Source organism: Xiphophorus couchianus, chromosome 6, assembly GCF_001444195.1.
Source record: "Xiphophorus couchianus chromosome 6, X_couchianus-1.0, whole genome shotgun sequence".
NCBI classification, from domain to species: Eukaryota; Metazoa; Chordata; class Actinopteri; order Cyprinodontiformes; family Poeciliidae; genus Xiphophorus; species Xiphophorus couchianus.
Genome location: NC_040233.1, coordinates 17,064,578 through 17,088,400, shown reverse-complemented (window position 1 = coordinate 17,088,400; position 23,823 = coordinate 17,064,578). Strand labels below are relative to the sequence as shown.

The following is a 23,823-nucleotide window of genomic DNA, read 5'->3' as shown; positions in this document are numbered from 1 at the left end:
GGTAAAAAGGACACAGTCTAAGGAAACAGTATCCCCTCTTATTACCAAAGTATGTTTCCAATTACTAATGTTACCAGCCTTAAGGATATTTGCTGTATTAATATTTGCATTTGGTACAAAGACATTATATTAAAAAAGTGTATATGTTTACAGTTTGGAGCAAATATTTGCAGTCCTTATCAAGCATCTGTCGTATAAGGAAAGTTAACCTGCTGTCTCCTAAACCTCAATAAAATGCACTGCCTTCCTTGAAGGCCCTCTAGTGGAGGAACTTGAAACTGCAAGAGGAATCAGTCAAAACAAAAATTCAAAACCAATGCATCTTTTTCTCTCTTTTTTGCAGACAGTGATTTTAATTTCAGAAAATCACAAGTTCATACACCTGCCATTTTCACTAAAGTTAAATGCAAGGGTTTCAGAACAGAACAGGCTTCAACGTCTGTTACATGTCAAAGAGCTGCAGAACAGAAACATTGGTTGTGTGTCAAATACAGATATATATTTATATATTTATAAAAAAAAGAAAATCACTTTGTGACACTACTTTTAGACTACAGTCACAGGTTCAGCAATGTGGACATTTCCATGAACCTGTTAAAAATTTGTCTAACAAGTCAAATACTTGGCTTCTCTTTGACTAGGTATTAGTTACAGAACATGCCTTCGGACACCCATGTTGCTTTGACTTCAGTGATTCATCATTTGAACAGAAAACTATTGGAAATCTGGTACAACCTGTGTAGCATCATGCTTCCCTCTTCAAGCCTACTCAAGCTGGAACAGGTCAAACATAAAATTCATTGTCAAACTAATAAAAAGCAGATAACTGTGGTCTTGTAGTCATAACTATCTATTCAGTGCTTAACTGCTGGGACATTTCTCTTTTAAATGAGCTATGTAATAAGAAAGTCCAATCTTGATCTTGAAGACGATACTGTTGATGTGTGAAGTGAGCCTCTTGATGACTTTACACAATATTTCTAAGAGAGTAAGGTTTAAGACAGAGGGTCGAAACAATCCATTACGATTAAGTGCTGTAGGTTTGTCCTTCTGGTGGTTGTGGAAGCTTCATATTTTCTTTGGACATCATTAGACGCCTTAACTCTTGAAGAACAATTTTAATGCTATATGAATTCTGCCATTTTGCTAATATTGGTATGCTACGTGAATCCACCTAGGAAACAAAGAAGGAAAAGGGGGGATGAGAAAAGAATAAATAAATCAATTATTTTTCTAAGACCTCAGTATAAAACTAGGGATTCTAAAGTAGGGATTCAAAATTTTTTGTCAAACATTTTCTACAGTTGCATGTCCTTCTAATACCACAAAAGTAGAGGAATGACCAGAGTTTAATATAGTGGTATGCATTATAGCGTAACAAGTCAACTCATTGACCCAAACAGGAAATATGTCTTCTTGAAATATGGCCAAAAAAAAAAAAACAAACTGTAATTTTGTGTAAACAAAAGCAGCACCACTTATAAATATTAAAGCAGAGAAAAATATGAGAAGCATAACTTTTAGGCAGTTGACTGCAGGCTAGCACATAGCCTGACTAGTTAGCCAATATCGGTTTGTTATTATGCCTGTGAAATTTGGCCCAACAGTTTTCAAAGCATTTGCAGCAAGAATGGTCATGTTGCATTTTATCCAACTTTAACATAATCCAACTACACAGCCAGACTTCTTTACAGACGTTGGGCTCAAGGCTCCACGAAAGGCCATTGCTGTTCGTTGTGCTCTTTTCTTTGCCTTCTTTGTCTTGTTATGAGTTAGTGAAAAATAATTTTAAAATCAAGCCTTAGACTGCGGCATTCATCATTGTCTTGTTCTACTCTATGTTTCTTATGTAAGCGCCAAGCCACTCAGTCCTTGAAAACAGACTTTTCTGGGCCACCCTTGAATACAAAGGATTTAGGAATTCAACTTGAAAATTACCTGAGAAATGTGAATGATCTTCTGAGTTAAGATTTCACTGGCAGATCTCAAAAGAAATGCCAATTATGTTCTTCATCTGGCAATTATTGTTCATCATAAAAAACTGCAGCTCCAATACTTATGAATTTTAAACAGTTTTACCATATTATAGTAAATCTGCAATACATGATCAAAAATTAATTAAGTTAAAATTGGCATTTATTTCCTTCTTCAACAAAAAAATATGACAGTTTCTGCTGCTGGACCTGATAACTGCTCTGACAAAACTTATGGGCACATCAAGTCAAATTTGTTTCTGTAACAGAAATGAGTGAGAACTGTTGGTGCTTGTTCAAAAAAAAAGAGGAAAAATAGTCACATGATGCATTTTAGCTTTAACCTCTAGAACAGTGTTTCTCAACCGTGGATCTCAAGCCGTGCACTGCCTTGCATGATTGAAGTTGTTTACCTGCTTTAACATGCCTTATTCAGATGCACTTCAGCTAAAATCTGCTAATCAGCCATCAACTGAAGTCAGGTGTGCTGAAGCAGGGAAACACCTTCAGCATGCAGGGCAATGTGCCTTCAGGACCAGGTTTAAAACACCACTCTGGACTACTGTTGTGCAACTGCCTCAAACGGTTTCTGGTGTTAAAGCAAAGGTGACTGTTAATATTTGACACATGCTAAGGACTGCATTAAATTAATTTCAGAGACTATTTCTGTGTTTGAAATACTGGAGCAGAATGGATTAGCAACTGCTTGACAACAAAAACAGTTAAAGTGACACTGAAACTGAAATGTCAAATTTCAGTGTAAAAACCATTCTATTGTTTTTCTATTCAAGGTAATTGTACTGCAAGAATCTCATAGCCCGTGTTTGTGCAAAACAACTTATGATCTTCACACCAACACTTCACTTTGTCAGAGTTGTGATGAAACTCACCGTCCCATTGGAATTATTTATCCCATTCATGCTAATTTTTGTTACAAATCTAACAGTCGGCGCTGTCTCTGGGTATCTAGGTCCACATTCCACTTTCAGGCTGTATATTCTGTTCTCATAGTTGGTCTGAAAAACCAAAAGGGCAAAAAAAAGTCAGTTCCAGTACATGCATGCATACATACTCTTTAACAGACTGTCTTTTATAAACTAGTGAAGCAGCTCTGCTTACTCTGGCTGGTCCAATGATCATGCCTGTCCACCTTGTGAGAGTCATGTCTTCATCATCCTCAAGGCCCCAGCTGACTGTGCCATCACCTTCACCCTTCTGGCCCTCTTCAAGCTCTTCCAGCAAGCGAAAATTGCGTGGGACTTTAACTCCTAAAGGTAAACAAAGAGCCATATAATCACTTTTATAAGGTCCATTTATACGAGAGAACAAATCAACAAAAATGATCTCACATTTCTTGTGAACTCTGTGCCATGCAGCTGGATCATTATCCAACATTATAAATTATACAATTGATAGCACAACATCAAATGAATTAATCTGTTGTTGTGGCTGCCACCCAAGCACCTAATGTACCGTACTCCTTTCAGAACAAGCTGTTAAAATTGGTAAGTTGTGGCACTTTGGTTAAAAAATAAAATAAATGTTCCAAGATGGAGGATAAATGACCATGGATGATATTCTTTGGATTCCTACCAGTCACTGAGAGATGATGGGTCTTATTGATCATTTTATCTAAGTGCAATGCTCTGGGGTGTAACTTATAGCCCTGAAGGTGTTCATTCATCTATCAGAAGAGTCAAAAGCCAAGCACACTGAGACTCAAAGACAGAAAAGGCTTTCTTTAGGTAGGGCTATGTACTCCAATACAACCACACACCACCCTAACTGATCATACACAAGTAAATGCCCAACAAGTCAGGCATCACTCATCAGGTTGGTCTGGTTTGGCCTCTGGTGTGTGCTTTGACTGACCAGAAAGAAAAAGAAAAAAAAGAGATTAATATCAGCTGGTAACCAAAGTGAAGACGATTTTTATCTTAACACCAACTGCTAAGTAGCTGGGCTAAAGCTCATATTTTCCCAGCCTAGAGTCTGTTTCCAGGTCATCGTAACACCCTTCACTGTAGAAGTTGTTATTGCTGGAAGTAAAATAAACTGAAATGCAGCCATTTTCAAAATCAGTGGGATTCTACAAAATAAAGTAACAGGAAGCACAAAACACTCAAGAAGCAATTAAAAACTAAATTATGAATGGAATTATGGCAGATAACAGAAAGACTGAGAAGCTTATTTACAGTAAACTAGTCTGTTTCATACTTCTGAGGTTTTAGCTGTCCTCTCATGGGACATGCTGAACTTGGAAAACTGATCACTATAGAAGGAATTAAAAATTATTTTTTTTCAAGTAAGCTTTTCCATTGCTTTGTTGCTTTAAAATGTTCATCTAGTTAAAGGCTTTTGTATCTACTGAGCTTTAAACATGTAACAACAAGATCGACAGATACAAGAAATGACTTGATAGTCTTCAACTCAAGCACAGCTTACTGCACAATTGCTCTCCCAACTGTGGAGTTGCATCAAATTTGATACCAGGTCACTACAGATATCTGATGCTGCTCAACAATGAGTCTTCACAAAATCCTGCTTTTCTGAAAACTCTTTGGAAAGGGTCATGAGATTTACAGCACATGAAAGTATAGTGGTGATTTTTAACAAATGAGTCAGGGTAACATTCAGTCATCTTCTTAGGGGTGTTGCAACAGTGGACTTCATTTTAACACAGTGCTAAACTTTTCAATCAAGCATTCAGCTACGGGGTGTGGGAGTTTCTTGGAAGACAGATGATATGTTGGCATCGACTCTGCGGCCTGACAGTGAATGACGAGCTGCTCACAACTAAGAATGGAGGTGTGGTGGACGTGGAAAAAAAGCACTTGCTTATTCAAAGGAAGATCCTGAAACTAAAGTCATACAAATAGGAAGTGAAAAGAGTTTGTTATTGATGATGGGAGCAGAAGACGGAGTACAAAAATTAAAAATCTCCCCCCCCCCCCCCCCACTACCAAATGATTATTTTCTTCTCCTTCAATCATTCGTCACATTCAGACTTTGACAGGTTTCCTCTTAAAACTCAAGCTTTGTCTCAGTTCAGCAGCAGCCTGAGATACCCTCCTCCCCCTACCATTTTCTGAATATATCCATTTTTGCTTAAAATTGTTAAAGGATTGTCATTTTCTAAATATAGAAAATGACAATCTAGAAAATTGTAACTAGAAAATCACATCAGCAATAATTATCTGACTTTAGAAATAATACCTGTACATTTTAGATGTCTACAGACATGACTGAGATTTTTTCCTTGTTAATGCCCCAATTTATTACCCATCAAATGAAGCATTGAAAAATAGTTTTAAAAAAAATACAAAAGGCTGTTGTTAAACAAGCCATTTTAATAAACTACATGCTTACTTTAATTTAAAGCAGGAAAATCAAATATCTTTACATTGAATAAACTTGTAATATAAAACAGCTGTTAAAGGTCATTACATTTAGATTAAATCAGCACTAAATCAGTCTGAGAAAGGAATCTGCCACTTGCTCCTTGTCCTGCTCTGATCAGCAAGATAAATGTTGGGGGAAAAAAATCAGAAAATTTATTTTACTGGTCATTAAATGCAACAAAACTATGAACTTGTCATTTTTGTTTCTACAAAACCGTTTTTCTTTACCTGAAGATGAACTAAATAATACATTAGTTAATGTGCAATTAGTGTATTCCATGATTTTATTTGATACATCACCTGCAAAAAAAACCTTGGAACAAAGTCCAATAAAGGTCATGCAGTTTCAGAGGACCTAATAGTTCCAATTCAAAAATGTCTTCTTCAAAACCTGGCACGGGATCTATTTATTTTAGGATGCATATACTAATCAGACTGAGTTTGTACAGATAATCGTAGGTTAGTTTCTAAAATCTTGAGTCTTTCAACAAATGAATTTCATCTTGGTATATTATTTGAAACGCTCTGTTCTGGCATATAGTGTTTATGTATGCATTGTATAACACCGATCTCACATCGGATGTCCTCTGTGCATATACATAAAGAAAAGCTCTGATGCGTGGGTGCATTTTTTTTAACTGCATTTGATAACTGCAGTCCATCACGTTCCTCTGAAAAAACAAAAAAAAGATGCACCCAAGAAAAAGGCGAGGTTAAACTCACTCGACAGGTCGCGCAAACTTTTCCTGAAACAGTTTCGATTAAGAAATTACTTCCTAGATTTTACACAGTGCATTCTGAAACCACGTTTAAAATATGTGTTGTAGACTTTGGGACAAGAAACTATTTTTTTTCCTTTTAAAAACTGCGTAAGGATCGGCGCAGAAACCTATTTTAATACTTAATTTATTTGCGACCACGCTTCCTGTTGAGCGCTAAAGCAGATGTGGGTTCCGACTATTTGCTGGAAGGCAGCATGCCGTTCACATTAACTACAACATTTCAGCGACCGAAAAGCGTCTGTAAAAGCGACCCCGCCCAGCTAAAGCGATGGTATTTAACGAGAGACTGTTGACGCGTTTTATTAATAGCCAATACCCAACTAAATCAACAAAGTTGATTTAAAAAGCGTCAGCAAAGTTGATTTAAAAAGCGTCAGCAACGACCATGCGGAAAGCGAATAAAAATCCACCACATATCCCATCATAAACATTTCCATACACGACATGTGTCGCAGAGAAGAAACAAACGTTTTTACGTTTTCCTATTAGTTAATTTCATTACAGTTCACACATTTTGACTTTATTTCCGCTTTTTCGTGCAAGTTAGTCGGATGAAGTCAGCAGCTAGCGATATATATTGGCTCGAATATTCTGGTAGCTTAATAATAGCTATACTGCCAGAATATGCGGCTGCTTACCGTCCATATTGGAAACTCAATCTACTATAAACTCGTGAATGCATTAAAATAGCCAGATACCTTTCTTGTCTTTGCAAATGCTAGGCATCTGTACGGTTTTTTTAGCTCTTTAGCTCTTTTTTAGCTCTTTTAGCTAACTCACGGGACAGGCTATTTCCTGGCCTTCTGGCTTTAGCTAGGTTAGCTCCACGACATATATAGGTCCCGTGGTGGTGAACGCTCAGTCGGAATGATATAGTAAAGACATGCATTACAAATAAGAGCAACTATATAACCGCCTCGCGTTAGGTAACATCATTGTTTGGTGGACGAAATAACAGCGACGTGGGAGCTTCTGGTGCGCTTTGTGTTGCCGTGGATGTTAAGAGAGCACACAAACCTGAGGAGGCCGCCATCTTCTTCAGCCGAGTCCAGAAGCACACAGAGGTGTGAACATCCGAGCGGGTAGCACCGAGGAAGGCACAGCAGCAGCAGCACACCGGCGGACCAGCGCACTGCATGCTGCTCTACCCTGCATTAATTTTTTTTTGCAAAAGTATTCATAACCCCTTGAATAACTTTTGTTACAGTTTGTATCACTACAGCCTTGAAGGAATTGATCCTTCAATTCAGCTCAAAAAGACCGTTTATTACAAAGGAAGACTACATGTTGTCATACAATTTTCTTCAAAGGTGGTGGTCTGTATTGTAGCGGTTCTGACTGATGAAGACACTGTTATAGAGCAGTATTATGAAGGAGATGCTTGTCTGTAATTTTCTTCATTTTATACATATAAAAAAAAATCATTCTTTGTCCAATAATCCCCTGAGGTTCCAGAGTAGACCCAGATTGTTTAGCCTTTTTAAGTCCCTGGCTCTGATGCAGCTACTCAGACAGATGATGGCAGAAAAGATTGGACTTTCCACAACAGAGAAGATATGCTGATATGAAGATTGCTGCAAACACTAAAGAATATAAACAACCTGAAAAAGTATAGTCTGTTTTGTCCCTTGTTGTTTCTACGGAACACCAAGGTATTATAATCCATCTCCACTTCTTTCCCATGACGGAAATAGTGTTTGACCTTACCCTGTTTCTCTTGAAATTTACAATCATTTCCTTTCTTTTGTTCACATTCAAGATAAGATGATCATTCCATAGAGCATACGTAAAGTGGATGGAAATGAATGAACGGTTTATATTTTTTTATTAGTAATAATCTGTAAAATGTGACACTCATTTATAAACACCCTTTTTCCATTTAAAGCCTCAAATCTGTGCAAGTTTTGAACATACAGGCTGAAAGATTTACTTCTCTCTAAAATATGTCACGATCAGTAATATCGGACGGAGAACATATGTGGACATCAATTTTTTAACGATGGCCATCAATGGATTATTGGGTTTTGCTCTGGGGGTAGCTTTTACTTTTTACTTAGCTTCTCTGCCCTACAGCCTTTGGGAGTTTTTCTTTCAACATTGCTGGCCATTTAACTGCATTAATCTTCCAATTAGCTCCGACCAGCTTTCATGTATTTGATGAAAAGCATCTCCATAGCATAATCCTGCCAATACCATGGTTAACAGAAAAAGTTGTGCTTTCAAAGTGGTGTGGTCTAGTTTGGTCTAGACCGTTGTATGCTTTGTCCCAAATTTGGCTCGAGGCAAACTAGAAACAAGACTTCTTATTGCTTCCTTCTTGTTAGTCTGCTATAAAGGCCTGATTTGTGGAGTTTATGACAAATACTTGTCCTTTCTGCAGCTCCAGAGTTACTACTTTTAGCTATTTTTTAGATTTACTGTCTTCTTGCCAAGGTTTCCATTTAGGTAGACAGCCATGTCTTTCAACTCTGTTCCCAGATGAACTATGCTCCTTGAGATGTTTAAAGGTAGGGATATATAAAATTATATCCCTACCTTTAAAGACTGTAAAAGTCTTCATGGTGCTGTAGGTTAAATTAATGGCGAAGAAACAAACCAAGTAGAGCAAAATACATATGGGCTTTGGTTGTAATGTAATTGAATCTGAAAAGCTCAAGGGTTACTCTCTAAAGTACTCTAAAGATGGCCCTGTGCCTGAATCTCAGTCTGTTTAATTTCACTAATAAAAACCTTTTATAACACATCGGGTTGAGACGCTCTACTGCATTACACTGTGGAACTACTTAGAAATATTTTATTTATTTTGCATTGTTTTTAATCCTGCAGCATTGTGTGTTGTGTGACAAAAGTATACCTAACCATATATGCTGTAATGGTTTGGTCAACTTAATCTTTCATCATTCTTGTGATTTCCTCTTGCTGTGAAAGTCAGGATGCGGTTTCAGATGCGATCAGTGGTTTCAAAAGAGCAAACATGTCCTGAGAAAAAAACATCCGTTAATAGAGACATCTTTTCACATGTCTGCAGTTCCATGCAAAAGTTTTAAACCAAAAGTCATACATCCTGTTGTAAACCTCTAAAGTGGGCAACAATAGTTCTTCACTCTCGTTTCACTTTGGCTGCTTTTTCTCTTGTGTTTTGTCAAGACTAAGGCAGCATATGGGGCATAAAGTTCCAGGTTTAAAAAAACCCGATTTATTTCAGAATTGGAACACGGTGAGATTTTGACTTAGACTGACTTTATTATCATTTTGCATGCACAGGGTGTATAAAGAACGAAATTTCGTTGCATACGGCTCAGAACAATGTTTTGAGGTTCCAATGTTATGAGGTTACTCCGGAATATAAATCTAAATATAAAATATAAAGTGCAGGAATGACAGTAAAATAGAAGTTATTTAGCTCTGTACATGTGCAAGGTATGAAGTGGAGACCAGTTTTTGAGTGCAGTCCAGTTAAGAGTTCAGCAATCTGATGGCAAGTGGGAAAAAGCTGTTTCGGAACCTGGTGGACCTGCACCGGATGCTGCGGAACCTCTTTCCAGAGGGCAGCAGGGAGAACAGTCCATGGTGGGGGTGTGAGGGGTCACTGACGAAAAGAGATTTTGGTAGCTGAAAAATAAACTACAGTTCATCATTCTCTTTAGAAATCAACTTGTTGGATCCAAAATACTACTTTAAGGGTCAATTTGTGTTAACTTTCACAGATTCAACTAAAGAGGAAATTTGGCATCATTAGACAAGCTGTTAGGAAAAATTGATTTAATACTATGTAAGTTAAAGTGTAAACAGCACTGAATTGTATGCAGTTGTATTGTGTTTGGGAATGTTTGTATATATGATTTATTCCTAGGGTTAAGTGGCTCAAACTAAAAAAAACAAACATTTAACACCACACAAGAAATTAATTTTTCAGTTTTTAATGCATAGTTATATGCATTGGCATCATTTTTACATGTCTTATGTTACATATATTTACATTTTACTTATGTTTTGTGTAGTATTGTTTCTAATTTATGTATTCTTCTGCATACAACTTTGGTCCTGTGTGGTTAAGTTGGTTAGGCCAGAACTGAAATAGCATTTGTGAAAAAGCTGATAATGCCCAGAATATCTTGAGTGTTTCCCTTGGCCTATCAGATCCATGGACAGTTTTGCACTTTTATTCAATTTACACTATATTTTTTTAATCCATTTTCATAATAAATTAATTTCTACACTTCATTGTACTGTGCCGTTGTTTTAAAGTTGTGAAAAGTTTGTTCACTACATTTAAGACAAAGGCAATTTAATTTCATAATACGGCTGGCTCAATGATTAACATTTCGCAGAAAGAAAAAAAATCTTGAGTACTTGGAGGCATTCTTTAAAAAAGTGCTACAATGACCCCAGACTTTTGCACACGCATTTCAACATTCACATTTGCTGATTTGCATTTGTTAAGCTTAACAAATGCAAAATATGTGGATTTTAAACCCATCAGCATTCCAAATGTAAAAAAAAAAAAAAAGTGATAAACGAAACCATCGGTTCATTAATGTGATTTATACTTTAAATAAAAATATTTAAACGGGCTGTTTGGGAACCAGATATTTATTAAAGAAGCTCAACACTCAGTACTCTGTAGATCCAGTGTTAGCATCCAGGAAATCGCAGCTTGAGCACACCCTGAAGCAGCAGCTGATAAGACGGCAGCAGTGTTAAAAGTCTGATAAAAATATTTCAGAGCCCAAATAAAGTCACATGAGTTGTGAATAAGCCTCTTTTGAAATCATTTAGATTAAAAGATTGATTTTAAGTCTTGTTGGAAGCTAAAGCAAATTTATTTAGAGTAAAATATGCACTCATCAAAACACTTCTGATTATTTCACTCTCTGAAAACGTGATTATCCTTTATTGGAAATTATGCACAACATACAAAAGTCCAGAAATGTTAAACATATTTCAATTATGAAATTGAAATAGAATTGGAACACGGTGAGATTTTGGTAGCTGAAAAATAAACTACAGTTTATCATTCTCTTTAGAAATCAACTTGTTGGATCCAAAATAACAACTTATAACTGTTGTTATAAGTTATTCAGTTCTTATAACTGAACAACTTATAAGACACTGACTGCAAACTATAATAATAAAAAAAAAAACATTTTTCATGTGCAACATTTTATTTTTCTTCTATTAACACAAGTTTAAGCAAACCAAATTTGAACTACACATCATACATCAGAGAATGAAAAAAAAAGTTTACATCAAAATTTATAACAAACAAAATCTATTTTTTAATATTACTACATCAGCATGTGTATGTATTTGTTTACAAGCCCTCCACTCCACGCCATCTTTTCTACACAAAACCTGACCCAAACCCTTCGGAGTCACTGGTTTAATTTGGACCATATTTTTAAATATCAGAATGATAAATGGTTGTTTTTACTCAAACTTTTCTTACTTTATACAAAAAGACATAGAAACGGGGTTTGAAATCGCGGCGCACCTCAGGCGAGCAGACGGACGGTCTTCCCAGTGACAGTCAGGTAATCGTCGTCGGCCAAGGCTCGCAGCGCCTCGTCAAAGAGCTCCTTGGTGATCGTCTGCAAGCGAAACGACAGAAGAGGAACTGAACACAGGAAGTGAGCACGCATTTCAAACCTTAGAAAATGTATTCTGAGAGTGATACCAACTGAAGTTTTTGTTATAAAAGGACATAAGGCGAGGAGAAGATGGTTGAAATACCGGAGTTGCAAATTAAAACACCTGCCTTCCTTTGGCTGAACTGAGAAGAATCACACACAAGGGGTCGACCAGACAAAACACTACAGTCGATTTAAAACACTTACAGTTTCAGACTGTCCCCTGAGGTCATTGAGGAGCTGTTGGTACTTCATGGCCGGCGTCTTTCCTTTGGTCTCGATCAGCTTCTTCAGAGCCTGCGCCACCTCCTCCTTACGTTTGCGCGCCGTAGCGCTCATACCTGTCAAACACAAATATGGTGGACTGAGACATGGCTCACAGGGAGAATACCGAACAATAGGGACCACTGCTGCATACCTGTCGTCAGAATTGAGATGTCGACAAATCCGGTCCTGGGGTCGGTGGCCGACTGTTTGAGGGCCTCTCTGTGCAGCCGCTTGGCCTCCTCCACGTCGATGGTCTCCACCTTTTCGGAGAAGCGGACCTTGGAGTGCGCCTCCGCCAAGCGGATCAGGGACTCCAGCTGCCTGGGGTAGGCAGACACCATCCCATGACCGCTGCCGATCTTCCTCATGTCCACATAGGCCTGAAACAAACAGGAACAGGGTGAGCTGCAGCCACGATAGACTGGAACAGTTGGCTCGTTGGACCGTCCAAATTACTTCAGATAGAAATGAACAGGAACCAGTTAACATTTTAAAATACAGATATAACAGCAGATCAAGTTTTTAACAGTTGCAGTTGATTTTCTTTCTGCAATATTTGCATTGAATTTCCATAAAGACTAACACTAAAATGACCAGTAATGTGTTTTTAGATCAGTTTTTCTTGTCATTAGTTTTGAGTGAGATTTTTTTCTTAAAATATCCATTTTTTTATGTTTATCTTTTTCTTTTTCAATTATAAGAATAGAAATAAAACACTAGTTCTTTAAAAATGGCAAGGAATTATTGAAAGTAGATATTTGCCTAAAGAGTTGTCTTTTTTTTTAAACGGTCATGTGGCTAAATGAGTTTTAATAGGTCGTTCTTCAGAGCAAAATGGCTCTTTAGGTTGCAAACCCTGGACTAGAATCACTGTTATGCAGAGCTCCATTTTATTACAGCTTTTCACATTTTCTTAACATTATAACCAAAAATTGGAAATTTTATGTCAGCAGGGTGTTTATTGTTCACAATTTCCACAATCAGCTGGATCCATACCAAGATTAAATTGTACAGAATGACGAGGAAAAAAAATTGATGACTACTGAAAGCAGCTTGTTGAACCAGACCCAAATGTAAAGTAACAAAAAATGCGTACAAGACCATTTATCTTATTCACTAGTTTATGTTGGACTATTATAAAAATGCCAAAGTTTGTAAACGGATGCTGCACATACAGTGCTGGGAGGCGCGCTAAAGCTGGTTCAACCCCCCCACAAAACAAAACAAACCTCGATGAGGGCCTGGCTGGCCTCCTCGCTCAGTCTCGGATTAATGTACGTCCGCGCGTATGCGATGTAGTCCTTTAACACGGCCATGTCGAGGAACTCTTCCTCCATCTGCTCCTCGCTCTGGTAGTAAAGCGACACCAGGTGGTGAGCCAGCCTGCGGTCATAAGCCTCGTCTTGGGGATCCAGCATCAGGAAAATCAGGTCGAATCTGACAGAGCAAGACAAGTGTGTTTAAAAGGAGGCAGCAGATAAACAGCATGCTGAAGAAGACGAGGTTGAGTTGGCCAAACTGCTCATTTAAATCAGGCACATATTTTTTTCTTAAATAGCAAAAAGGAATGTGATATACACACATATAAGAGAGACAGAGAAAAAGCTAATCTTTAGTGAAAGCAGGGATTTAGACTGCCAAATAAAATTGTATTAATTTATTTCTGATGGACGAGTTTGTTCTTTTTATTCTGATTTTAAAGTACAGCATAAGCAGTTGTTGTCACCATTGTTGCTCATTACCTGGACAGCAGCGTGTGGGGCAGCTGAATGTTCTCGATCGTCGTCTTTTTCGGGTTCCACTGAGACTCCACGGGGTTCGCAGCGGCCAGCACAGCGGTGCGGGCGTTCAGCTGGCAGATGATTCCCGCCTGCGGAAAGCAAATAGGAAAGCTAAATCTCTTTTGAATTTTTTTTTTTTCCCCCCCAGATAAACGCCTGAGCTCAGTCTTCCACGCGCCACATGTCGAGAAGCCCGCCAAACACACCTTGGCGATAGAAAGGGTCTGCTGCTCCATGACCTCGTGCAGCACCGAGCGCGTGTTGTCGCTCATCTTGTCAAATTCGTCAATGCAGCAGATGCCGTTGTCGCTCAGCACCAGGGCGCCCGTCTGCAGGACCAGCTGCCTGGTCTCCGGATCCTTCATCACGTAGGCGGTGAGACCCACGGCGCTGGAGCCCTTCCCCGACGTGTACTGGCCGCGGGGCACCAGGTTGTAGACGTACTGGAGCAGCTGAGACTTGCTGGTGCCGGGATCTCCGCAGAGGAGGATGTTGACCTCGGCCCGGAAGTGGCCCCGGCCCGTCTGACTGAAGTCTTTGCGGGTGCCGCCGAACAGCTGCAGCAGGATGCCCTGAAACAGAGATGGAGGGAAAAATGCTTTAAGTTATACGTTACTATCCTGGTGTCCTCAATGCAAAGAACCATGCTACCCAAACGAATGTGTTTCTCATAGGGTCGTCACCATTATGAAATTTTAAACTTGATACCAATTCTGAAAAATATATAAAAAAAATAAAAATTAACAGTCAACACCATTTTCGATATTGCAGTGTTTCTACAAAGAAGAATCTAATCAAATATAATAGCATTTTCTTAATTAGGGCAAAATCAATAAGTGAAAAGGCACCTTCGGATTCTAGCGTTGCTCGCTCTCCGTCACTCACCTTCTTGATGTCCTCGTGTTCGTAGATGCTCGGCGCCAGGGCAGAGGAGAGGCGCTCGTAAACGTCGGGTTTAGCCGCCAGCTCCTTCAGGGTCTGCACGCGGTTTTCAGTGAACAGCTTCTGCTCGGCCTCTTCATCCAAACCGTGCAGGCGCTTTTCATCCGTCTTACGGAAGTGGATGGCGTCTATGTGAGTTTTGTAGACCGACTTCACGTTGCTCTGACGGGGGTTAACGCGCATCGGGACCGCTCTGTAGATACCTGCATTTAAAGAGGGGAGAGAGTCAGCGTGAGGATATATTCTTAAAAAAAAAAAAAGATGCAGTGAGACATGCACTGTTTTGTGTCGATCTAAAAAATAAAAGCCCAATAAAGTGTCTTAAAGTTTGTGGTTTTAGGGTGACAAAAACTTTTGCCAGAGGTGAACAGCAGCAGTAAGAACAAGCAGTGTTTAAATATGACGCCATTTTAGTTTAGAATCAGCTGCTAAGTACCAAATTCAAAGAAGATGCAAATAATTTGAACGCAAAAGAGTTCATCTGGAAATGCTGAAGTGTACCTGCCAAAGGTTTGACATGAAGTACGGAAAATATTTGTATCATATTGTTTAAATGCGTAGGGTTGTTCTATTTTAATATAAGCTGAGCTAATAAACTTCCTGTATTTATATTATTGCAGTGACAAATATGGAAACAGAACATAACTCGCAACCACTGAAATAAAGAACTGAGATTACTAAAAGTGATTATCCTGTGCAAAATAGATAAAGAGCAACTTAAAAGAGCCGTTGGAATATAGAGAAATCTTTCTTATTTCTTGATTTAAACTAAACTATTAAACTATTATGCATCTGATTTTGAGTGAAATACAAAAAAATATATTTAAATTATGTGTACATTTCCTCTGACTTGAAGACATTTTACATTACAAGCTTTAAATTCAATATCAAAATTCAAAACAAAATAAGTCAAAACAGTTAAAGTTTTCAAGCATTTTTGCTTTGGTACAAAAACAAATTCACAGATATATTAACAGAAATCAATGGGAAATTTAATAGAACTGACCCGTGATGTTCACTCTGTCTCCCGGCTGGACCTTGTCCACCAGGTCGTTGTGAGCGTACACGATAGTCGTGTGCGGCGTCTGGCCTGCAGGCATGTCTTCGGGGGACTCTTGGATTTTGATCTGATCAACAAACGAACAGATGTCATGACCTTGGCCATCGCGTCGCTAATTACCACCTGACACGCTCTGAGAATAGGCGTTGACGATGGTAAGCAATCTGCCCACCAACCGAACTCTCACCATCTGTTTGTCTGAAAAGAGTGAGCGATTGTGAACGAGTGCCATGCTGTGGGTGGTGTTGCAATGGCGACACACGGCTGGCTCGGCGATCCGGCCGCGATCCACCTCTGCCCGGGCGCTGAAGGCGCACACCTGGCACTGGAAGAATGCCTCCTGCATCTCGGGGATGAGCTGCGAGGTCCGGATCACCATGCCGCCGATGGTGATCAGCTGATCGATGTCTGCGGAGGAGAAACGAAACACAGGGCGCGATGCATCACAGTTCACAGAAAGCCCACCCTAAATATGGGATAGAATACTTTGCATGCATGTTCATCTGGTGAGTCATTGGGGGCACACCTTCCGGGTTAAGGTTCCTCATGTTTCGGGTCTTCAGGGCGTTGTAAGGGCGGACCTGGATCTGGTACTCCAGGACCGAGTCGGGGAAACGCTCAAAGAAAAGCTCATTGACCGCCATGTCGAAGGTTGGGATGACTTCCTGCAGACATAGCAGAGCACATTGAAAACAATCTGCATACCATAGGAAGGCCTAAAAAGATGTCAACAAAAACAGAAGTTTATTTATATTCTGTAAATATTACTAGACTAATTTTCTAACCTTTGTTAATGACTGAGTGAATGCTGGCACTGATGAAGGCGCAGCAAATGTTTTAGAACTTCTGTCAAAGAAAGATTCAGCCAAAGTCATGAGAAATTCCTATAAATCTCTAAGAGAAAACGACCCTTCAGAAATGTATTGGATACTGCTGCAGCTGGAAGATAAAATTTACAGATTCTGTACAGAATCTTGTGAGATCCTCCTGTGGTACAAAAAGCAAATAATACCAGGATCCTTGTTAAGTCCTGCAGGATCTCACTAAGTTTTGAGAAGAAAAATACAGCAATGCCCAAGAAAATCCTTTAAAAAAAAAAGCACTTTGTTCCTCCTTGCAGGGCTGTGGAGTCACACAAAGCTGTGGCTCCAAACCTTTATGAGGCTCTCTGGCCTGAACATGGAGTCGCTTACTAACTTTGGCCAAAAACTGATGTGAAAAGACCAATGTTTTGAGTCGTACGATGATTAAAAAAAAAGGAGAAAAAAAAGAGGCTCAGCATCAATGAATGTCTCTTGAATGTAAACAATGTTCATTACTACTTCTTTATTTATGTTCTCATTTAGAAAAGTCTGAGGCTTTCTTTGTTGTAAAACTTAATAGAAAGGAAAATGTTCTTTAGATAGTTTTAATTTAGCAGGTACAAACACAAAAATTGCTTTTCGGATTTTAAAAAGTTGCCAACTTGATATTTAGGTGAAGATCAGAATCTGGATCAGTGTTTTAAAAGCCCGGTGTTCTTTACCTGTGGATAGCAGATGAGCTGTCTGTACAGCTCTGCATCAAAAGACTGCACATGTCGACAGTTCACGTTCAGGACGGGATCACCAACAACACTGATCTGACAGATTAACAGAGAAAAGTCAACTTTAGACAGGAGAAAAAGATCATCACAAAGATTCCTGATGTAACTGTGCTAAGGTTCTGAGTTAAATGAATACACCACCTCTTCTAGCTTCTGCATGTATAGCGGCTCATTTAGATCCAGACCAGCATTCTCATCCTCAGTGGAGGTCGGGTCAATGAACCTCTGCAGAAACCTCTAGAATTACAGGAGCAACGCGATTAAAATGCCCAGTCCATCTCCAATACTGAAAGATATCAGTCAGTGGCTGTCAGTTTTAATCTGCCATACCTGGAACTTCTCCTTGCAGGTTCCAACGTTGACGTCAGTCCCCCAAATCACCAGCCTGTGGCCTGCATTGGGTTCGCTGGCTACTGCACCGTCTGTGCTTGGCTGGTAAACAAAAATGAACTTTTAACTTCTGAGTTTTATACCAACACGTAAGCAGAAAGCCACCAATTGAAACCGACCTGATCCGACTGAAGATCCATCTGGGGAGCCTTCCTGACTGACCCCAGATCAGGGCGCTGTCTGGCCGGTGTGCCACGCACGCCACTGCGCGGGGTCCCTTCAACCCTAGAGCTCGGGGTCCCTTCAACTCTGGAGCTCGGGGTCCAGTAACCCAGAGGGGAACTTATGTCCACTTCATTTGGCATAACTGCATAAATGAAATTAAATTAGACAACTAGCCTGAATTCATTTCCTCTCGTTTAAGGAATAGATTAGCACAAAAGTACCTGATGGTCTCGGGCTGGAGAGCAGAGAGGTGTCCTGAGGGGCAGCCGGACTGAGAATGTCCGTGGCTGGGGATGTCGGCATCGGCATCAGGTCGCCACCGGAGGAGTCTTGGCCTCTGTGCCTCTGGGAAGGAGGCGAGGTGGGACCCTCACTGCTTGCTGGGATTGAGTAACAGACAAAGATAAGAGTGAGCTCCAAGTTCAAATTACAATGTGATTTGGTAACTTTGCATAGATTTTTTTTCTTAAGTTAAATTAAAAAGCTGAACTTACGTGTGGCAGGGTTGGTATTCCTTCCACGCTTGCGGCCACCAGGTGTTGAAGCAGGGGAAGACATGGTTGGTGGGAGATCTGGGCAGAATATGGATAACATAACGCAATGTACCTCATGCTGTTGTTTTCTTTCACATGCCTTTTTAATATAAGGTGACTTTTTGACTTTTTTTTTGTATTCCATTCAAATTATATTTGCATAGTCATATTTTTAAGGATTTCCACGAGGAGGTCAACTGAGAAGCTGCAAGTATGCATGGAGAGGAAAAACTTTGCAGTTGTATTTTAATTACATCCTCAAAGGCTGAATATAAACCTAAAAAACAGATAGGTAGTTTGGCAGTGTTATAGCACTGCCACAAGACTATAACATCCTTTTGTTATAGCAAATGTGTTCGGGATTTATCTTTGCCCTGATAGGACTTATTTATTTTCAATAATTAACGAAATAGTTAAAGGCAAGCATGACAAAACGTACAACTTATAAGTCAAGTCAAAGTTTATTTATATAGTACATTTACAAAAGCTTCTGCTGACCATTGTGCTTCACAGCAAACAACATCAAAGGTAGATAAATTGCAAAATTGAAATAAAAATAAGTTTAGTTTGTATAACACGTCGATCGTTTAAACCCTGAATGTTTTAGAGAAACACACAGAAAATCTTTCATACTTAATTGTTTAAATGGATTAAACGACCAAAGCTATTTAACACTAAGGTATTTCTTGCTCCAACAACACTTAGGCCACCATTTGGCATGTGGCTGCAGGGAGACAATACCCCATCTCACTTGCTTTCAGCTTTAAACATCGCCTTATATAAAACAAACCGCTCCGTTTGCATTCAGGTCAGCTCGCCTAACAAGCAGCACTGCGAGGAACCGGTCATAAAAGCTGCTTACCTTTCAAAAACTTGGCGAATTTGTTGTTTTCTTGCCTCTTCTTGTACAGGCGTCCGACTGCTGCAGATGTGGCGCGAAATTGTGTGTTACGTCATTTTCGCGGGGAACTTTCAGCCAATCATAAACCCTGAATGCTCTGCAGTTTCCGGCTGCCTAACTAAGTTCAGTTTATGGTTGGAGGGGTGAAGAGGTTTTTATTTTGTAACTTTAAATAAAATGAATGCGTTGTTTTTCTTCCTAAAAATACATAGCATTAGTTTGAAACGTCTACTATGCTTATATTTGGTGCTAAATTTATGTTACGGAATGTCTTGTATGCACCGATAGTCCGGGTTGGTTTGGTTCGGTCCGGTCCATCAAGTAGAAGCCCATATTCTGCTTCCGCCATGTTACTATAAACACACAAACGTCAACGTCAGATAATCAAAATTAAGGCAACATTAAAGCGATAAATCACTGAAATAACTCAAAACAAACAAAAAAAAGACTATAGTATTTTACAAATGTTAACCATTTCTGCAATATATTTTCATTTATAAAATAATATATTTCACGACTGATGTCTTAGTTGTAAACCCTGCAATCAGTTTAATGAAATACAATGTTTAATTTAAGTTTAATTGCATAGAGCCTAAACAACCAGCAAATACAGAGGAAGTAAATATTGATCCTTATCTGATTTTGGAAAATTGTCCCATAACAAAAAATGTTACTTTATTTCAACTCAACAAACCTTTCTGTACAAATACTTTTCACCTCTTGTTATCTTGCTGGAGTAGTCACAACAGATGATTTTAGTTGTGGGCATACAGGCCTGTTTTGCATTTGTCTGGAGAAACATCCAACTGAAGATACTCTGTTGTTGGATTAGTGTCATTTTATAAAGCGTCCTTCTTTAGATGATCATCTTCAGTGCAGTCCCTTGAACAGAACCAGACTTTATCGGTTATATTCTGATTTTTAGGTAGAAGAAATGTGGCTATTCAGCAAATTTGTAGATCTGCAATAACCTGTTGCAAAAGCTAATGGACCAAAGCTTCCTCAAGAGTTACAGTGCTAGGTCCCTTCTTACAGGCAGCAGCATCATTGAGTGTTTTTGACCACCTCCCTGCTCAGGTGCACAATATTGGCAAAATTGTTTGCTAATCTGTATGAACTTGAGTATCGTACCTGTCTTAATCTAACGGATTTAAGGTTAATTATTTGGATGGCAAATGCTTTTGGTAACACAGTTTATGACCAACTTTAAAACATGTTGGGTTTTTTTGTGCATTTTTCCACTAGAACCAAGTCATATTTGTAGAAGGATTAACATGTATGACATGTGTTTTCATTCCATATTAAAGTGCAACATAACAAAAAAATAGCAGATACTTTATTTCTGTAGAAGTGAGTAAAATTACAAAATCAGCAGGAGACCAAAACGCTTCTTCCCCCGATGAAGCTCGTGATATCGTCACTCTTATATGTCATGTTCTTGTACTTTTCTCTCTGTCTTTTTTAATGACAGTGGTGCAATTCCTTGTTTAGCATATCATGCACTGCAGTTTCGTACTTCCAAACCAATTCAGTGACACTGCCTCACCCTCTTTCCTACAAGCTCTCAGCCCTAGCCATGGGCCATTTACATTTTAGAAGAAACCACACCCAGCAGGACATAAAAGAAAATTTCATGGGTTTTCGGTCATCCCACCCCACACCCATTACAAAGGGAGAAATGACAAACCAATCGTGGAAAATGCCCCAAGACTAAAACCGGGTCATTACATCCCTTCTCTGCACGTGTTGGGGGAATTTTAGTTGGCCTTCTTTAAGACAAAATGAAGTAAGGAAACTGCATTTTTTTTTAATATAAATAAATAAAATTAACGCATTTAAAGTCGCTTAAAAATAAGCAAAGAAAGGAAGGTCTGAAGTATTGACATTTAATAAACGTCGGTATGTTGCTCCTGCAGAAACATCCTGCAAATACAAACATTGACCACCATGAGGTGCAGTTTCCATGCTGGAAGTGAAAGAGAGAGAGGAAAAGTACCAAACGTCCTAAGTGGAAAAGATGAGAAACATTTCCAAGAATTGTCAGTCCATCTGTGACTTAAGGGCACCTCCTAGAGAGACCACTGGTCATAAAAGATGATCAAAAACATGTCTTTTATCACTTTATTTTAGTAATGTTTGACGCAATGCCTCCTAATGTTCTACTATGAATCACACAGGAAATATCTAAAACTAATAAAGTTTGGTTTTTGTTTGTTTAGTTGTTTCTCTGAATGTCATCTTTGTAATATTTTTTTAAGAAATTCTACCTGAAAGTACGGTTCATTCAAAAAAAAATTTAGTTATAAAAGCTTAAGAAGAGTTGAAAAGTTTAGAAAATGTTGTGAATTCTTTAATTGCCGCTCAGACCTCATTTTTTAAAATAGAAAACATTTTTACTTTCAAATTGAACATTTTCAGTTACACTACTCAGAGCAAGACAACAACAGAGGTTTCCTGTTCTTCTGATACAGTTCCTACTTGCATGTTAACATCACACTTTTTGTTGTGTCTTTGTGTGTTAGGACTTTTACTTTCCTTGTAAATCATCAGAATGCTTCCTCTGCCACATTTGGAGACGGATGTTTATGTTCCTTTTTACACGTTCCAAATAGTCAAAGCATATCCTGCAGTGTGTAAGCAGCCCAATATCATAAGACCATTGTAAGAAATAAAATAAAAATAAAAGCATGTTGCATGGGAAATATGCCTCCCGGCTCTTCATGTGGAGGACTTAGAAATGATCTAACGTGTAGAAAGCTGAATTCCTCAGTCAACTGTATTTCACAAAGTGACTGATAAATTTGCAAAGTTATACCCTGAAACTGTCAGTTTAAATTCCCCAAAATCTCATGCTGTCTTCATTTGAAGTAAAATCTTGCAAATCATTCTTGTATGTGAAAGGCCTTTTGAACCTTTATTTCAGCATATAAGAGGGAACTAAAGCTTGTCCTAATATTTTGAAAGACAACAATTTTGATTTTTTCTGTGATTAATAAAGAGAGACTTTCCATTTATTTCATTATTTCAAGTGTAACAAAATATCATACGAGTCAATAGACACAGATATGTATAGGTTAAAGTTAATTTTAATGACTGGTGGGTTACAAGAAAAGAAGGACCACAATTCTAATAGTTACATAAAGTCACTTTCTGAAAATATTTAAATACAGAAACAAATTAAACCATTTTAAAATAATTATGTAATTAAGGCCATTGTGTTATGGAATACACAAGACTGCTGACTCAACAGTTGTCCAGCCAAGTCATTGACACACTCCTTGACTGGTATCATCACTAAAGAGGCTGGCTGATCACAAAGTCTTAATTCAAGCTTAAAAATGGAAAATAAAGTGGAAAGAAAACGATTGGCAGAAAAAGGGATGTGGACTGTAGCTGGCCACAGGGCCACATACATTAGAATCCAGCACATGGGCTACAAAAGGTGCATTCCTCGAATTAAGCCACTTAAGAGGCGTATACTTGCACAAGGGAGAAAAGAAAGGCCGGTCTGTAGTTTTCTAATATAAAAGTACATGCATGTTGAACTGAGTCTGAAAAAAGAGTGAAGAAGCATAGAATCTTAAGTTGATTGAGGTCCAGTTTAAAGTTTCCACAGTCAGCAAATGTTTGGGGAACCATGCCATCTGGTACTGGTACACTGTTTTATGAAGTCCGAAGTACAACCATTACCTGGAAATATTAGAGTACATCATGTTTCCCTCTGTCGACAATGCTGTATTGAGACACTGATTTCATTTTCCAACAGAACTTGGATCGTGGCCAGCAGATCACTTTTGCCAAAAGTACCAATATCTAGTTTAATGGTCCCAGAGTCCTTGGCAGGCCAGCAGACCTGCCTGACCTAAACTCTATATCTAATCTCAGTATTGTCAAGAAAGCAACCTGGACTTCCTGAACACCCCATGTCTCCATACCACGCCACACTGATGCAGTAATCCATACAATTAAGAGCCCCAGTTAATTGTCGAGCGCATCTAAAAAATATTCTTTCCACTGGTATTTAATTTTCTGATAAGCTTATCTTTTAAATTGGCTGCATGGTGTAATCATCACACGTCTGCAATGAATACATATGTAGAAACTGTAATGAATACACTTTTTGACTTTTGCTGCAAATAAAAAAGAAAAAAGTCAACTTTTCAATAAGGTCTGTAAATGAATCAGCTGATTCCTCTTCATGTGTGCGTTTCATAAACCTTTTTACGATGACAGGATGTTCTGCCAGACCTAAAGTAAACATCAGAGCACATGTCAGGACCCAATTGTGCTAAATTAGTTTTGCTATGTTGAAACAAGTGAAGCTGTTCTGCTGAAGGCCAATGAATGAAGAAATGGGATGGGAGATTCGGAGGATTGTTTGTCTCCTTCAGGACTGTCTTTACTTGTCTTTGT

General features: G+C 38.7%; 2 protein-coding genes across 2 annotated transcripts; both read right to left on the bottom strand.

Annotated features, from left to right (window-relative positions):
* Positions 1-321: 321 nt before the first annotated feature.
* ube2v2 (ubiquitin-conjugating enzyme E2 variant 2) lies at positions 322-7,316 on the bottom strand. Its single transcript, XM_028020941.1, has 4 exons — positions 7,174-7,316; positions 3,093-3,241; positions 2,864-2,989; positions 322-1,174 (listed from the first exon to the last, which is right to left on the bottom strand). The coding sequence occupies exons 1-4, from the start codon at positions 7,292-7,294 to the stop codon at positions 1,028-1,030; spliced, it is 543 nt and encodes a 180-aa protein (XP_027876742.1). The 5' UTR covers positions 7,295-7,316; the 3' UTR covers positions 322-1,027.
* A 3,696-nt stretch (positions 7,317-11,012) lies between these two features.
* mcm4 (minichromosome maintenance complex component 4) lies at positions 11,013-19,516 on the bottom strand. Its single transcript, XM_028020936.1, has 17 exons — positions 19,372-19,516; positions 18,471-18,548; positions 18,198-18,356; positions 17,931-18,118; positions 17,752-17,853; positions 17,563-17,658; positions 17,362-17,457; positions 16,363-16,501; positions 16,024-16,244; positions 15,783-15,903; positions 14,720-14,979; positions 14,041-14,406; positions 13,796-13,923; positions 13,283-13,490; positions 12,205-12,433; positions 11,994-12,127; positions 11,013-11,747 (listed from the first exon to the last, which is right to left on the bottom strand). The coding sequence occupies exons 2-17, from the start codon at positions 18,532-18,534 to the stop codon at positions 11,652-11,654; spliced, it is 2,607 nt and encodes an 868-aa protein (XP_027876737.1). The 5' UTR covers positions 18,535-18,548; positions 19,372-19,516; the 3' UTR covers positions 11,013-11,651.
* Between the last annotated feature and the right edge of the window lie 4,307 nt (positions 19,517-23,823).

What these genes read in the sequence shown, in the direction of transcription:
- ube2v2 (XM_028020941.1), bottom strand. Translation starts at nt 7,294, where the DNA reads ATGCAGTGCGCTGGTCCGCCGGTGTGCTGCTGCTGCTGTGCCTTCCTC. An exon ending in TGATCATTGGACCAGCCAGA is followed by an intron (nt 2,990 to 3,092) that starts GTAAGCAGAGCT and finishes TTGGTTTTTCAG; the next exon opens with ACCAACTATGAGAACAGAAT. An exon ending in TAAATAATTCCAATGGGACG is followed by an intron (nt 1,175 to 2,863) that starts GTGAGTTTCATC and finishes TTTGTTTCCTAG; the next exon opens with GTGGATTCACGTAGCATACC.
- mcm4 (XM_028020936.1), bottom strand. Translation starts at nt 18,534, where the DNA reads ATGTCTTCCCCTGCTTCAACACCTGGTGGCCGCAAGCGTGGAAGGAAT. An exon ending in AGCTCATCTGCTATCCACAG is followed by an intron (nt 16,502 to 17,361) that starts GTAAAGAACACC and finishes CTATGTCTGCAG; the next exon opens with GAAGTCATCCCAACCTTCGA. An exon ending in TCAGGGGACAGTCTGAAACT is followed by an intron (nt 11,748 to 11,993) that starts GTAAGTGTTTTA and finishes TTTCGCTTGCAG; the next exon opens with ACGATCACCAAGGAGCTCTT.